Source organism: Pollicipes pollicipes, unplaced genomic scaffold (assembly GCF_011947565.3).
Source record: "Pollicipes pollicipes isolate AB1234 unplaced genomic scaffold, Ppol_2.1 Scaffold_4219;HRSCAF=4965_pilon_pilon_pilon, whole genome shotgun sequence".
In the NCBI taxonomy this organism is placed as follows: domain Eukaryota; kingdom Metazoa; phylum Arthropoda; class Thecostraca; order Pollicipedomorpha; family Pollicipedidae; genus Pollicipes; species Pollicipes pollicipes.
This window is the reverse complement of record NW_023596448.1, coordinates 28,629,302-28,645,387: the sequence shown is the minus strand read 5'-3', so window position 1 is coordinate 28,645,387 and position 16,086 is coordinate 28,629,302. Positions and strand designations below refer to the sequence as shown.

Genomic DNA, 16,086 nt, shown 5'->3' with positions numbered 1-16,086 from the left:
GCGCTCTGGTGACGCCGGTGGAGCCCGGGCCCGGCGGGCCGTGACGCCGGTGTTGACCGTGCCGTGCCGCGCGCCGCTCGGCGCACCCGGTGGGAAGGTCACGCCGCCCTGCCGGGGTCACGGGACCGGCGATGACTGGCGCTTTCGCGGCTGTTGCGATCGCGGTCCCTCGTCATCAGTTATCATCAATGTCATGTCGTGTCACACGCCGTCAATTGACGCCGTGCTGGCAGCGCGGGCACGCCGTGTCGTCGCGGGTTTCTCCCCGGCCGTGTTCAGTGCTGTTTTACTAATGACGCCGTTCACTTTAAGCGTGGTAATCGGCCGCGCCCACCGCCGCCGCGTGACGCCGATGACGTCACCGGGCATCCGTCACTGACCGGGCGCCGTTTGTCGCAGCTGCCGGGAGAGGCGGCGCTGGGCGGCCCCGGCCAGCGCGAGAGCAAGCACATCAACATCATCGAGGTGGGCGACGAGACGGGCGGCGTGACGGTGACGCACATGTCGGCCGGCGGCCGCGCGCCGCCGCAGCAGCCGGCGCCGCCGCCGCCCGGCGCCGACCAGGAGCCGCTCGTCGACGAGCCGGAGGACGACGACGTGAGTGCCGCGACGGGACGGGACGGGACCGGACCGGACCGGACCGGACCGGACCGGGACGGGACCGGGACCAGGATCGGGGGCGGCACGGGACGGGACCGGGACTGGGCTATTTCATTCCCCTACACGTCGGATTCTGTGTCCGGGTCAAGATGGGACCGGGAACAGGACACGGGCATGAACAGAGGGGATGTGGGTGGAAAAGGAGAGGATTACGATTTGGTAGAAAGGGGAGGCAGGAATCTGAAAAAGTCCAGGTGTGACAGATTGCACGACGGGAGTGTGGGAAGGGTGTGAAAGCGGAAGACGGTAGTGTGAGAAAAAAGCATCGATGCATGTCTCTGGTCGCCCAAAAGAATGTGTGATGGGTGTATTAAAACCGGGAAGCTGAGGGTTAGGCAGGTGCAGTGCATGTCACGGCTGGGTGAGCACGGCCATGAAAACCCCGGACTCACGCCAAAAAACGTCACAACACCGGCAAATTATCGTAATCTGAAATGGCGTCGAACCGGTGCCAACAAACCGCTAACGTCCCGCACGTCAGAACGGGTGCTCTGTTTGACCTTGAGCGCCGCAGCTGATCCCGGGCGCGACCCTCGAGCCGCGCCACATCCGGGCTATTTCATTCCCCTGCACGTCACGCTCTCCGTGCATTTGCCGCCATTTGGCGCGCCGCCCGCGGGACGGCGCGCCGTCTGCCGGCGGACCGGTCGCGCTGCGGCGCCCGGCCGGCCGGGACGCGCCGAGCCGGCCCGCCAGTCCACGCCAGGCGCGTGCATGCGGCCGATTAGACAGCGCCGCCCACGCAAATAGCGCCCGGCCGGCGGCCGGGACCGGTTGGCGCGCGGTGTGGTCAGCCGCGCCGGCGGCCTCCTCAGGATGGGCCAGAGGAGCGAGGTGCTCTGCCGGCCGGTGGTGTGCGCCCCGCCACGCGCAGCAGCGACCGCCGGCTGGTCTGCGCGCGCGCGCAGCCGTGCCGCGGCTGAATTATGCAGGTGCTGGGCAGTTCCGACAGGCGCCGCTGCCGTTGCGTCCCCCTTAAAGGGACGGTGGCCTCTTGTGCGAGGTGCGATAGGATCGGCCGGCCCGGGAGGTCGCTGCGCGGGCCGTCTGGTCTGGCGGGGCGCGTCAGGCGGTCAGGGCCGCCCGCTGTCTGCCTGGGATCGTCCTGACGGCTGGGTCAGCCCGGTTCGGTCCTGCCCGACTCGGGGCGAGGAGGCTGGGTTGGGTGGCGCGGGGCCTTACCTGCTCAGCCAGGCATTATCACCAGACCCCCGTGTCCGGGGTCCCGCTCCTCAAGCATTGGGAGCTCCCAGCTGGTCTTGTTATTCAATGCAGAGCGCTGTCGCTGCGGCACATCCCTGGCTGGGAAACTGCACAGTCCGCGATAATGTCGCTTGATCCACGGCTAGCCGTGTGTTTGCATTGAACTCAGAGTTGCAAAGGACTGCATAATGGCATCCAAGTAGGTCAGCATGTTTCAAAAGAGCCCTTGGGATTCACCGGTTATTGATGTTATGCATGTTCACTGCTCAGCTCAAGCTGAGTTCAGCTGCAGCTCAGCGTCGAGGTTTCGTTCCCAGCTGGGTGTGTATCCGTGAAGCGAGGTGGATCCCATCAACGGGGCGTCGCCAATCAGCCGGCGCGGGTGTTGGAGAGCGTGCCGGCAGTGCCGGCAGCCCAGTTGTCAGCGCCGGGCTGTGTGTCAGCATGCGCTGTGCCGCACCGGTGGGGCCATCTGCTGTGTGCGTTGTCTGTGTATGCGGGTACCGCTGACGGTGTGCTGTCACCGTGTGTGTGTGCTGACCTAACCTGACCTAAGCTGACCGCTCCCCGTCCCGCCCCCGCCCCGTCAGGAACCGCCGTCCGTGCCACTCCGCGCCGGCCGACGTGTGTGTGCTGACCTGACCTGACCTGACCTGACCGCGCCCCGCCCCGCCCCGCCCCGCCAGGAGCCGCAGGCCGTGCCACTGCCGCGCCGGCCGCCGTGTGTATGCTGACCTGACCTGACCTGAGCTGACCGCGCCCGTCCCGCCCCGCCAGGAGCCGCCGGCCGTGCCGCTCCGCGCCGGCCCCCGTGTGGCCGTCGAGTACCGCGACTCCGCCTACGAGTCGCACCGCGTCTCTCAGCTGACCGGCATGGCGCTCGACAACTTCCGCATGATCGCCGGGCTCGGCCGCGGACACTTCGGCAAGGTGCGTGCCGTCGCCGCGCGCCGCTCGGCCGCGCCCGCCGGGGGCGGCCTGGAGCATGCTTGACGTGTTGAGCGCACTGGGGGGGGGGGGGGGGCGGGGAGTCGCAGGCTTTGTGGTGCTAGCTAACCATGCGAGACTGCCTGCCAAGATAGGAGGGCTGCCACGAGACGATCGCGTTGTAATTATGAGCTCTGTGTGGTTTCACTGATGCATATTCATGAGTTGAAATGTTATCGACGCGCCGATTCCGGCAGCTCGAGCGCGGTTGGTTGGTGATCGTAGGCCACTGTCTGTGATGTGCCGCGGTCGGGGGGCGCCAGAGAGTCATTTACACGCGGTCCCAGCCGTCGTGCCACGTCGGAACTTGGCCGGCACGCACCTCCGGCCGGCGCCGCAGTGGCCACGCGCGGGTACAGCGCGCCCGGCCACGACCGCCGCTGACCGGCGCGCCCTCTGTCGGCCAGGTGATCCTCACCCAGTACCGGAACACGGGCGAGTACTACGCCAGTCAAGGCGCTGAAGAAGGCCGACATCATCTCGCGGGACGAGGTCGAGTCGCTGCTGGCCGAGAAGCGCATCTTCGAGGCGGCCCAACTCAGTGCGCCACCCGTTCTTGGTCAACCTCTTCAGCTGCTTCCAGACGGAGGTCAGTTGTGGCGCCCTTCTGGCGGCGGGTGGGGTGAGGTGGTGGCTGCGGCCCTTCAAGAGCTGGCCCGCCTGGCGCCTGGCGCCAGGCGGGCCAGCTCTTCACAGCTTCGGTGGGAGCTGGCGCGGCGGGTCCACGAGCTGCCGGCGGGCGACCGAGGGAGAGGCGTGACGTCATGGCCGCCGGCTGGCAGGTCCCGTCTCCGACACCTGCCGTCCTCACGACCGCCTCTCGGCCGCGCCGGGGCTCGCCCCCGTCGCGCCGTCACCGCTCGCTCGGCTGCGAGCGCCGCCGGCCCGGCGCGGCCGTCAGCGGCTATCGCTGCCGGCATCGCGGCCGGGCGGGCGACTGTGCGCGCGCGCGCCGCGCGCGCGCTGATCCGGCTTAGGCCCCGCCGCCTCCGACGGCCCGACTCGGAGCCGGACGCGCGCGGCGGGGGCCTCGCTAAAGCCTTGCGCCCCCGGCAGAACGTACGCGCTGGGGCGGCTCCAGTCAGCGGTCCGGGGATGGTGTCGGTCCCACCCGGCGCTGGTCAGGGATGGGCTGGTCAGAGATGCACTGGTCAGAGATGCACTGGTCAGGGACCTGCTGGTCAGGACCTGCTGGTCAAGGGCGAGCTGGTCGGGGACCTGCTGGTCAGCGGCTTGATAATACGGCAGTTGGCTAGTGTAGTGCAATCTTATGCCGCTCTCCCTCATTTGCTCGATCCCTCACTCGATCGTGTGCCACACTTCCTGAAATTGTGTGCCTTGTTATGGAGCTTCGTTTCCGTGATATTGGCGCCCACCCTAGCAATTTTGAGTGATAAGGAGGTCCCTTATCGTGGCTGGGTCACCTGTGTTTTGTGATGGAGTCCGCTGGCTGGCGGCACGCTCCGGCAGGAGCAGCGCGGCTGCATTTGTTTTCCTCAGGCCGTGTTAGTTTGTAACTTACGCGTATTTGTTATCATTTCGTCATTCGTGTGTGTTTGGTGCTGGGGAGTGGGCTGACGCGGCTGATCGCGCCGGCAGAGCCACGTGTGTTTTGTGATGGAGTACGCGGCCGGCGGGGACCTGATGATGCACATCCACTCGGACGTGTTCTCCTGAGCCGCGGGCCGTCTTCTACGCCGCCTGTGTGGTGCTCGGTCTGCAGTACCTGCACGAGAACAAGATCATCTAACCGGTGAGTGGACCCCAACCCCCGGGCTTTAGGCGCGCGGCAGAGCGGCCAGGCCGACTCGGCTTGCCCACCGACTGTCTCCTCCCGAAGCTCCCATGTAAGCGCTTGTTTTCTTCTTCCCTGCGATGTTTCCTCACAATGTGAGAAATCAGGCCGCCGGCAGCAGCTGCGTGGGAGCAGCGGTAGTGCTCCTCCCCGTGTGAGAGATGTAACAAAATTCGAATGCGATTTGTCGAGAAAAAAAATGCAATGCCCCCCCCCCCCTCTACCATTTTTGTTGAGGTTCCTTCGACCGGGTCCTTCCGATCCGGGCATCCCCTGGCTGGGGAAGGCTCAGGAGGGCGCCCTGACTCGGGAGGCTCAGGAGAGCTGCCTGGCTTGGGACGGCGGCGGCGAGCGACACGCGACCGGCGGCGGCCTTGGCCGGTCTGGTATGGTGCGGTCCGTCGGCGCCGGCCCTGCCTGGTGCCGGTGCGGCGCAGACGGCGCGGGATTAGCGCACAGGACGTCCTCGGACGCGTGGCATGCGCGTAATCCCCGCGCTGTCAGGGCCGCGCCGACCATTAGGGCTCGGTCGGCCGCACGGCGAGTTTGGGGATTTTCGGTGGAGGACGTCGGTGCGCCGTGCGGTGTGTGGCAGCTGCGAACAGAAATGGGTATGTCGTGGTCAGCTGGAACCATGCGTGATCGTGTTCCGTACCGTCACGTTGTGCGTGGGGCTAAAGAGCTCTACCGCTTCTGGAGCCTTCTGTTGTTTGAACTGATTCACGACACAAGCTCTTCTGCTGTTCACGAACTGTACGAAGGCCTGCTGTGTACGATGAGAACTGTCCGATTGGACAAGGTCCGGTTGAGGGGTGTCTCGTGCGCGGCTGGGAACACGTGTGCCCCAGCTGCTACCGGAGTAGCTGAGTATTCGCTTCCACCGCCTGACACCGTCTACCTTCCGGCCCTCAGGGACCTGAAGCTGGACAACCTGCTGCTGGACACGGACGGCTACGTGAAGATCGCCGACTTTGGCCTCTGCAAGGAGGGCATGGGCTACGGCGACCGCACAGGGCACCTTCTGCGGCACGCCCGAGTTCCTGGCGCCCGAGGTGCTCACCGAGCAGACGTACACGCGCGCCGTCGACTGGTGGGGCCTGGGCGTGCTCATCTTCGAGATGCTGGTGGGCGAGTCGCCGTTCCCCGGCGACGACGAGGAGGAGGTGTTCGACAGCATCGTCAACGACGAGCTGCGCTACCCGCGCTTCCTGTCGCTACAGGCCATCGCCATCATGCGTCGGGTGAGTGGCGTCCGCCGGAACTAGCGTCTGCACCGGTGACCGATAGGTGGCGCCACTCGTTTGCCGTTGGCTTCGGCCGGCGGGTTTGTGTGAGCAGTGACTTGAAGGAGCTTTATTTGTGAATTTACTCGTGGTTGTCCTCACGTCCTTTATATAACTACATGCAAACAAAAATGATAATCGAGGCGCTTGCAAAAGAGGAGTGAGACTGTCCTTTTTCATTGTTTTCCATCCGAGTCCCCTATCGGTTTTGAGCAGTTCTGTTCATCCAGCAAACTCCGCTGATTTAGCATCGACGTGTCAGTCGGCCTCGCCCGTCCGTTTCGCATTCCTCGTGAAGCGAGGAGCGTGGCGTGACCTCCCTCGGTGCCGGCGGCCGCCCGTTCTGACGTGCTCCCCCGCCGCCGCCAGCTGCTGAGGAAGAACCCGGAGAGGCGTCTGGGCGCCAGCGAGCGCGACGCCGAAGACGTGAAGAAGCAGACCTTCTTCAGCGGCGTCGGCTGGGAGGAGCTGCTGGCCCGCCGGGTGCGGCCACCCTTCGTGCCAACCATTGTGAGTGGCGATGGGGGAGGGGAGGCTGAATCTCGTGCCGTGGGAGGGGACTGTGTGTTCTTTGTGGGGGAATGAGGGAGGGGAGTGTATGAGAGAAGAGTTTGGACGCGTGGCTCTTTGTCTTTCTGGCCTGTCACTAGGTCCTGCAAATGGTCCGTAGAAGCGTTATGCTGCCACGCAACAGTCGGCGTTGGCGCGCCTTGATCAGCTGTTTTAAGGGCTGATGTGCCGATACGTCGCTGCGGAGAGGGCTTCGCGGCGTAGAACAGTTGACCTCTGACACCTCTGCCGCCGCCGCCAGAAAACGCTGGAGGACGTGTCGAACTTTGACGAGGAGTTCACGTCAGAGCGTGCCGTGCTGACGCCGCCCAAGGAGCAGCGACCGCTGACGGCGCCCGACCAGCTCCTCTTCAGGGACTTCACGTACATGGCCGACTGGTGCTAGCTGCGCCGCGCGCGGCCCCGCACGCTCAAGCAGTCCGCCAGCTCCCTCCCCGAGCCCCTGCCCCCCCCCCCCCCCGCCCCCGCCACCCCCACTATACCATGTGCTTGTTAATGCTGTCTATTTTGTGTTGTGTAATACAGCTATTAACTGGTGTTATCGCTTGCGTGACGCGCGCGCGTGTGCGGTGTGACGCGCGAGGCGCCCCCCGCCGCGCCCCGCCCGCCGCACTCCACGGAAGCGGCTGGCGGCGGCGTTCGGCCGGTGCGAAGTCTTACAGGCAGCATAGAGTGAGAGCGAGGTAGTGCGCGCGGCTTCCGCGCGGAGCGCCGGCGACGGCGCGCGGGTCGCAACCAGGTGCCTTGCGCGGCCGGCGCGCGGCGCGCCGCCGTTTTGTAATGCGTGCGCCGCTCGCCGCGCGGTGGATGGTCACGCGCCGCGTCGCCAACGAAATTTGTTACCATCCGCATTGTTTTGTATCGGCGCTTCGACGGCAATGGCTAGGGTTTGACTTCATTTTGTAAAATAAAAGTGCGATAAAATGACGAGGTGTTTGGATGGTTTTGTGAGGGGAGTGTGAGCTCGCGCTATGGCTCCCAGTCGCAGCACGGTGAGAGCAGCGTTGGTGAATCCAGTGAGTTTTGGAGTGTTCAGTTGCGCGGGTGCTTATGGTGCGTCGCTTGCGGTGAACATCAGCCGTATGTCGTCTTTGCTATCTACTGAAGCATCGGGGCAGGTCTGGCTGAATCGGTGCTGAACACGTGTACCGTAAGCAGTCCCGTACAGGGTTGCAAGGAATGGCGAAGTTTGTCGGTCGCATTCCGCTTTACTGCGGAATGGAAGACCAGAAAGTCGCGTGCCCAGATTTGTATTTATCTTTTAACCCACGGTCACTGGATCTCTGTGACGTCCTCACGGCGGCGTTGTCAGATAAACTTTGAGGAGCCCTGCCTCAATCTGTACGAGTTGGTGTGTTTGTCTTAGCTCTCCAGTAACCCATCAAAAATTCAACCACAGTTTGTACTGGGTGCCAAGGGACGATGGCGGTCGGCGCGCCAAAAACCCCGATAAACAGCAGCTTTGTTAAATTGGAGAGTAAGGCGAGGCGGTAGGGCGCGTACTGAAGCCACAATAATGCATTACACCTGTATATTTTGGAGTAGCCAATCGGATGGGCTCAGCTGGTGGATGAGCCTTTCCAGGAAAAACACTACAGTGTAAACGGTGACGATAAGACTAAAAAATATCATTGCGATGTTCCCAATGCGACAAAATGTCCGAGAATTATGTGGACTCCTAGCTGACAAATGTCGGCAAGTGAAATGTAGTTGCCGTCAAGTTACGCCACGCGGGGACGGGTCCAGGATTTCGTCAGAGGGGAGGGGGACTAGCATTGTGGAGTTCCAAAGTTTGGGGTCTTTCCAAAAAGAACCTCGCATTTTGGTCTTTAAATCTTGAACTTCTAAGCTGTTTTTATATCGAACTCATTTTACTGTGCGCAGCCCTAGACCACTAAGTACGCTGTGTATGCACATACAGGTAGCTCATTCATTTTCCCCAGATCGTGGGAAATCCTGTCATTTTGAGGCTAAGTTTTTTGGAAAAAATATGGCAAGATCAACTAAGGTTGATTGCTAAATACCCTGAAACAAAGCACGAAAGTATTCCTAGCTTATTTACGGCTAGCTGGCTGGTCGACGTAATCAGCTCATCGCTGATTACTACTGCAAAACTTTGCTTTGGTATGGAGGAGCGCCAAATACTTAACCATCGAAAGTGCGTTTAAGCGTGATGCACACGCATGGCATGCGTCAAAAGTTCCATAACCAGTGGAAAGGACTCACGACGTCAGCGGGCGGACTCTTAAAAGCCGGCATATGACGCAGACACGCAAGTGCTCCGAAACGGCTCATCTGATGGCCTTGAAACCTTAATCGATCGATTCCGTGCAGTGAGGTGAGTCATGGGGAGCCACTAGCAAAGCCTGACCTGAGATCAAACACCTCGAAAACGCGGGGAAAGGAAAAGTTTTACATGCAAATGCAGACAACTCAGATATGAGCCTGCTGCACCGGTCGCTGTGAAACCTTCACTATTGGATGCGCCATACCTGATTCCCTCTTGCAATCTCAAATTTGGTGACCCTAGGTCAGGTCGAAAGTCGTCAAATTTCGTGAGGTCGAAGTTCTTGCTTACAGACAACTTATAGCTCAGAACCTACCGAACCGATTGCTACCAAGCCTTCACCATTGAATGCACCACACCCGATTCCCTCTTGCAGTTTCCAATTTTGGTAACCCTAGGTCAGTTTAAGCGTCGATTATCATTTATTCCCACTTAGTGTAATTTAGGCACTATTGCTCCGATCATCTCCAAACCTTTACCGCTCGACGAGAGCTTAACAGCACCTACACTTCGACACCTAGCAGCTGCAATGTATGATTTCAAGCCATACGCTATTGCTGTTTTGTGATAGCAAAGCGCGCGGGCATTTTGAGCCTTTTTGTGGTCGTGCACATTACAGCAATAGAATTTCAACATATGTTGTGCTAAAGCCGTGGACAGAGACGCGGCGGCCGGCGCGGGCCCGGCCGGGACCGCTGCGCACGCGGGGAGGGGCGAACTTTCCCGCCGCCGCCCCCGTCATCGGCCCTGGCTTCATGCGGAAGCTGGGTAGCGTAACGGGTGATGCTGGCGGTGACATCGAGAGCTCCATGTCGGAGGGCAAGTAGCTCATCTTCAAGCGTTTCTGTGTGTGAGAGAGAGGCGGTGCGCTGGCACCGCGGCGGCTCGCCAGCACCGTCTGAGGAGCGGCGGCTGCGGCGACTGGCGGCTGGCGAGCATCGCCACGCCTGAATCGCTGCGATGTCCGCCGACACCGGCCAGCTGGCTGGCGCGATGGAGCGGCGTGCGTTCGTCAGGGGGTCGAGCCTCTCTGGAGCAGACTCGCCGCGGCTGGTGGCTGAGACTCGCGACGCTCGGCTCAGCGGTGCCGCTGCACCTCGCACCGGGGCTCGCAGCGTAGCCAAATCATCCGGCCGCGCGCCTCTGGAGCTCAGAAACGCCATCTGGCGTCCAGCTTCACAGCTCAGCGCCCATGTCACCTCAGCTCGGCGGAGCTGTGCGCTACTGTCGCCGTTGGGAGCTGCGTTCGCAGCGCACGCACAGGCTGCCTCAGAACCCGTCGACAGGGTTGCGCTGTTCCTGGATGTTGGGCGAGGAATGGCCCCCGACGTCAATATGGCCGCCGACGTGGACGACGCTACTGCCATTGGAGAGCTTGCGATGTGAGGATCGAAACTCACTCCAGACCAGTCGCACAGTTTGTGGTGGCTTCGCAAAGCACGGCATGCTTCAATGTTTCCCTGCTCACAAAGTAAGAGGTCTTCTGCAGTTCTCTAGCATTGTGTCGGTCTAGATATGTGGAGATGCAGTTGCCGTGGCGTTTGCTGCTTCCTATCACTGCGATGCGATGTTTTGTCAGCTTTGGTCAGTGCTTTTGATCGATCCGCGCAGGGCGCCGAGCGCTGCGTTTGTGTGTGTGTGTGTGGGTGCGTGTGCGCATGTGTGTGCGTGTGTTTTAATTTTGTTCATTTCTTCGTGTGCAATACATTTTTCTCGCCCCTGAAGGCATCATATTGCAGTGATTTTAAATAGTTTAATGCCTATGCTACTGCATTAAAAGAGAGTACCTGGTGGCTGTGGTCCTACATTCCTACATTCCGTATTCTGTCCCAGCATAGGTGTCGTGCCATTAGGAAGCCGACGCCCCACCGGCACCATTTATACAAATGCAACATCACGCCTAGGACGCTCATTGCAAGCTAACTTACTGCTGCTGCTACTACTAACTAACTAACTAACTAACTAACTGCTGCTAACAAGCTAACTAACTGCTAAGAAACTGCCAACTAAATCCGTCGATGTCACTTCCGAACTATCACTCAGCAGCAGAACCATTGGTTCCAGCCACTGACGCTGACTGCTGCCGTGTGGGTGGGTGGTAAGGTAGAATATTGTATTGCACTGAACATAATTGGGTTATTCCCCCCAAAATGGGCTATTCTCAGACCCTCGTTAGCCTTCATGGTCGTAGTACAGGTTGTGCGTGTACCGAGTATAGCGCACGAGTAGTAGTATCTAGACCGAACGGTAGATGGCAGAGCGTCTCGCGGAGCACAGAAATACAGTCTAGTTCCGACCGCCGACTCGTGTGCACCTTCGCGGAGACAGACTCGAACACAGGTTACATGTGACAGAAACACTAGGCCACCCTACCACCCATCTCTTACACACACCGTACACGACTCACGTCTACTGAGGTTAATTTTGCCAAATTATGTTGCGAATCCTATTTTCAAACTGACGCTTTGAGTTATAGGATAGATGTTACGTGAAGGCTCGTTGGGCGTACTGCTGCACCGCACGATGCTGGATCCTCTCTTTTCGTGGTTGTTTTTCCTACGACGCAGGTTCAGATGTCGTGACTGCCTCTTGTCTCGGACCACGCGGTTACGGTTGTATACTAGCGCAAAGCGCGCCACGGCAGGCTTCCCAGTCGTCGGAGCGCTGTACGCCAGACAGCAATCAAGGTAAGACATAAACGCATGTGAGGACAGCCAGCCTGATTGATTGAATACATCCGGTATGTGGTTACATTTTCGTTGGCCTGGGATGACCATGGCAGTGAATTTGAGTACCGTCTGCAATTTTGAGATGTTCGAGCGACTTGCACTATCATACGCCTGGACACATATACATACACATACAGATATGTAACATGGGGCCGAAGCAGGGCATCGCTGATCCTAGGTAATTTGATTGGAGCAAGTGCGTTCTTAGCATGTATAATGTCTATTAAAATGTCCATACATTTGTTTGCCACCTGATCTACGTGATAGCTGTATGACAGATATGGGTCCATCACGATTCCTAAACTTCTCACAGCCTCTGAACACCGTAACACCTAATAAATGGACACTATGGACGCATACCTGCGCTCGGATTCGGCTGAGCTGTGGACGATCACCAAACGACAGCATCTCGATTTTGGCGACATTTACCGTCATTCCGTGCTGCAAAACCCACACTGGCGCTACGTTCAGCACTGCCTCCCGCGCCTGCTGCATCTCCGCTAATCTGACCCGAGGGCCTGTCAAGGCCAGCTGGGCGTCGTCGGTGCACCGGGCTATTGTGACAGGAAACCGCTTATGTGTGCTGGGATGAAGCGCGCGGTGCGGTCGCTGAATATGTTTTGCAGCAATTTTCTGAGACAAAAAATGTCTGTCAATGAAAAAATTGAAAGGCGCCAATGGTGATCCTTTTTTCTTTGACGGCGTGTGATCCACCCTTACACGCTGCGCATGTCCCTACAAGTAACTTTGGATCCAACCTGCAGACGTTTGGAGCTGCCGCAGCTTTGTCATCAGCAGTGAGTGATCCCCTACGTCGGAACAGCGACCCAAGTCGAACAAAGTCAGAAGGGTCGCTCCTGACCAGCCCGTGCCTCGTAAAACGTCATCGGAGATCGATAAAAGCGCCTTGCGAGTTGAGTGAGTTTCCGTGATGCCATGCCGGTCCGAACTGAAAACATGGCTGGGACGATAGTGACTGGCCGAAAATTGGAAGCCTTCGATCGATTGTTCTTTTTGCAAATAGAAATAATGGTGGCGCAGTTCCCGCAGGAGGGCACCGTTTCTGTGGTAAGATTAGGTTTAATGACCTGAATTACGGTTGTTCCGATGTCTTGGAAATGGAGCCTTAGAATGTCCACAGGTATGTCGCCATTTACACCGGAGTCTTTGTTCGGCGTAAAGAATAAGATATGTCGCAGCTGTTTCAGAGTTACAGGGGTGAAAATATCCCGCGCCCGGTCGGGAGAGGTTGACTTGGTTGACTGTGTGTTCAATCATTCTCTGATGAGGATGGCTTCGAGACTTTGTAAACGGCGTTAGTTTGAATATGATTGTTGAACCTGTGGCTTCTCAGGCCAGAGCGTAGGAATTTCGTACTGAGTTTTGCGCATATGTTGGTTTGGCGCTCCCTCTCGCGGGTGCATTGCTATGCGTCTTGATAGAGATATCAAACAACAAAGGCTTTACTTCGAACAATCCAGCAAACGCGTAAGAAAGTGATGAAATGCACATTGCACCCTGCGTTTTAAAAACTTGAGTATAGATGGATAGATAGATAGATAGATAGATAGATAGATAGATAGAGAATGAGAGAGAGAGAGAGAGAGAGAGAGAGAGAGAGAGAGAGAGAGAGAGAGAGAGATATATATATATATATATATATATATATATATATATATATATATATATATATATGCATATATATATATATATATATATATATGTGTGCGTGTGTGTGTGTACGTGTGTGTGTGTACGTGTGTGTGTGTGTGTGTACGTGTGTGTGTGTGTGTGTGTGTGTGTGTGTGTGTGTGTGTGTGTGTGTGTGTGTGTGTGTGTGTGTGTGTGTGTGTGCGTGTGCGTGTGCGTGTGATCCCCTCATAGCCTACTCCCACTTACTGGCAATGCAGATGAAAATAACGCGTCTGCCAAGGGATATCGTAATGCTTAACGTCATAAAGCTGGAGCATTGGGGTCGACGGGAATGTGCGACAGGGCTTTTTTTTGCTGTTACGCCTGCACGGCAGGTGCAGCTCTATGTACTCGTGGGCATCCGACATTGTTATTTAGCTCGCTTATATCAGGCTTGTTTTGAATAGCATAGGTTTCCTCATATGACATGTGATCTGGGTCCATGATCTTTAATCCATTACGGGTGTATAGACATAGGGGCGCAGCCAGAATTTACGATAGGGTGAGGCTACCATGGTTTAGGACGACAGGGAGCTCATTTTTAATGAGCGAGTCCTGGACCCATCGACAGCACTCACGCACAACGAACAGAACAACAGACCCCACAATCGCTCATAGATACAGTTCCTAGCTTATCAATGAGCTATCGATGCTGGTTTGACCTGGTGCCTTAAACGATTGTTTCACATGCGCACAGTATATATTCACTCAGCTGTCCTGTTACTTAACGACGGTTGTGGGCCCGCTGGCAGCGACTGCACCGATTGCCTCTCTTGACTGGGTCTGCTGCGGGAGCTCACGGCATGGAGTGGTGATACCGGCGCCCTCAATACACTGAACTACGTGAACACTTTTCGTGGTGGCTTTCCCGTGCAAGAAAGCTTCTGAACTCGGTAAACGGAGTTGTCTCTGAAATGCTGTAGCGATGCCTCTATGAAAAGTACAAAATAAAGCCTATCGTGCACACGTTTTGTTGTTGTGTTTGTACAATGTGTTACTGAAAGGATCTGGTGACGCTTGCTGCTTGACAAACACTTCGTTTTGCCGCCTGGCTGCGTAATACCAATGAGGACGTCCTGTTGGGTGGGGGGGGGGGGGGGGGGGGGGGTTAGCACTCAATTTCGTTCGTTTGGCAACACAAATTCGAGCCGTGAGTGGCACAGAAAGGTTGAATTAAATGACCGACGGACATTCTAGATAGCAATGAATGCAAGTAAGTTGCGTAAGCGAGGAGCGAGGCCGGGGACCTAAATAGTCAAGTCTGCTAAAAAAAACACCGTTCACAAAAGAATTGGGTATGATGGATGAAATCAGCAGGATTGCCACGCCAAAAGCTTTAAACGGAAAAAGGGATGAGGCCATTTAAATTACGGGTGTCTCGGGAAAATTCTCTTAATCAAATGACGTAGCGAAAAAAACTCGGGAAACATTGTCTTCTCTCTAAACTCACCAAGAAGAGTTCCAATCGAGATCCAGGCCACTGGTAAGGACGGTGCCAGCAATTTTTGAAAGGGGGGAGGGGCTAATCATCTGAGCGGCTATCATCCCCTTTCCCTCCTTACCAGGGGTGGGACTTTGTATCTCTTTGGGGGTCATGCCCCCACACACACCAGACAAGATTGCGTACCAATGAGGAACAGCTCTAGATGCATATCTAGCATAGCAGCCATGGCATTTGCATGAAGAGCGATACCAACCTCCATGTTTACCCCCTCCTCCCTCCACCCCGGTCATCGGGCTTGCTTTCCAGGAAAAGTTCCTGAAGTTCGCCCCGAGCTTAGCCCCCCCCCCCCACACACTTTTTGAAAGGTTCCTACACCTATCTCCCAACGTGGTAGGAGGTCCGTTGCTCCATATCGGCAGATATTTTGTTATCGCAGTTGAGTAGCTTTCCCAGCGCAGACCCCAGCCCCACTCGTTTTGTGAAACTTCGCTCTTATTTCGCTTGCGTTGTGGCTTAGGCTGTGGGTTAGCTGTAACAAATTATAAATTAGTACTCGAAGTTATTGATTCTGTTGGACAACGTGACGCATGTTAGGCATTTGTCAAGAGTCATATGACGTCACTTCATTTGTTGTTATTGTTTATCACAATCCGTCTACACTAGTTGTGGATCGAGGATGGCTAGCCTAGGGCTGCCTTTGGAGAATATGGTGGCACGTTAGGCCGTAGCGGGTAAAAGGTCCTGCATGGACAGTTTTTATTAGCCCAGTTGTAAGCTTACCGCCAACTCAATTTTCACATCGGTGGCAATGACCTGGATTCCCTTCGCAGCTTCAAGCATGCTTAACCTAATTGTCATCGTAGCAGTGATTTCGAACTTCCTAGGCTACCATGTAAGTTAGAATTGGTGGTTGTTTGTCCGATTTTGTGCACCAAAATGTCGTAAGATGTCACTGTTGTTATCTTTGTATCGTCGCTGATAAATACGCGCTTTTTGATGCATCTTAATGCGGATAACTAAAGGTATGTGTCCCTTTGGCTGTGGTGTACCTAACTGGCATTTAAGTATAAAAGATTGTAAGATTACATGACACATGGCTGCAGTTGAAGTGGCTATGGAGATTGTAAATAGGAGGTAGTTTGGAATGTTGATGCATTTGGAGCAGGTAACCACCAAGGGCCAGTGTGTGGTAAACTTCAATTGGGTGAAAAGTATGAGTATGAAATGCAAGATAAAGCATCAAGAAAGCTGGCATTTAAGGAATGAATGTGTGCTGCTAGCTTTGCATTGCCATGCTCCATGCTCTGGGAAAGTAAGAAAAGTGTAAGGCTTTTTCTGCTATCAATATGTTGAAGTGCTGCTACTGTTGCTGCTATGAAGCAGACAAACAAAGTTAGAAATAAAGTATGAAATTTTGTTTTGGGGACAATGCCCAT

The 16,086-nt window shown here is 56.7% G+C and overlaps 1 protein-coding gene across 1 annotated transcript in view; it reads left to right on the top strand.

Moving 5' to 3' along the window:
- The window catches only part of LOC119095127 (serine/threonine-protein kinase N-like), a 7,278-nt gene extending 334 nt beyond the window's left edge, over positions 1–6,944 (top strand). The window contains 11 exon segments of the mRNA XM_037218013.1: positions 400–492; positions 2,689–2,793; positions 3,258–3,299; positions 3,301–3,384; positions 3,386–3,439; positions 4,450–4,524; positions 4,526–4,599; positions 5,555–5,657; positions 5,659–5,886; positions 6,298–6,438; positions 6,740–6,944. Coding sequence (XP_037073908.1) covers positions 400–492; positions 2,689–2,793; positions 3,258–3,299; positions 3,301–3,384; positions 3,386–3,439; positions 4,450–4,524; positions 4,526–4,599; positions 5,555–5,657; positions 5,659–5,886; positions 6,298–6,438; positions 6,740–6,883 — 1,143 coding nt within the window. The 3' untranslated portion in view covers positions 6,884–6,944.
- The last annotated feature ends 9,142 nt before the right edge of the window (positions 6,945–16,086 follow it).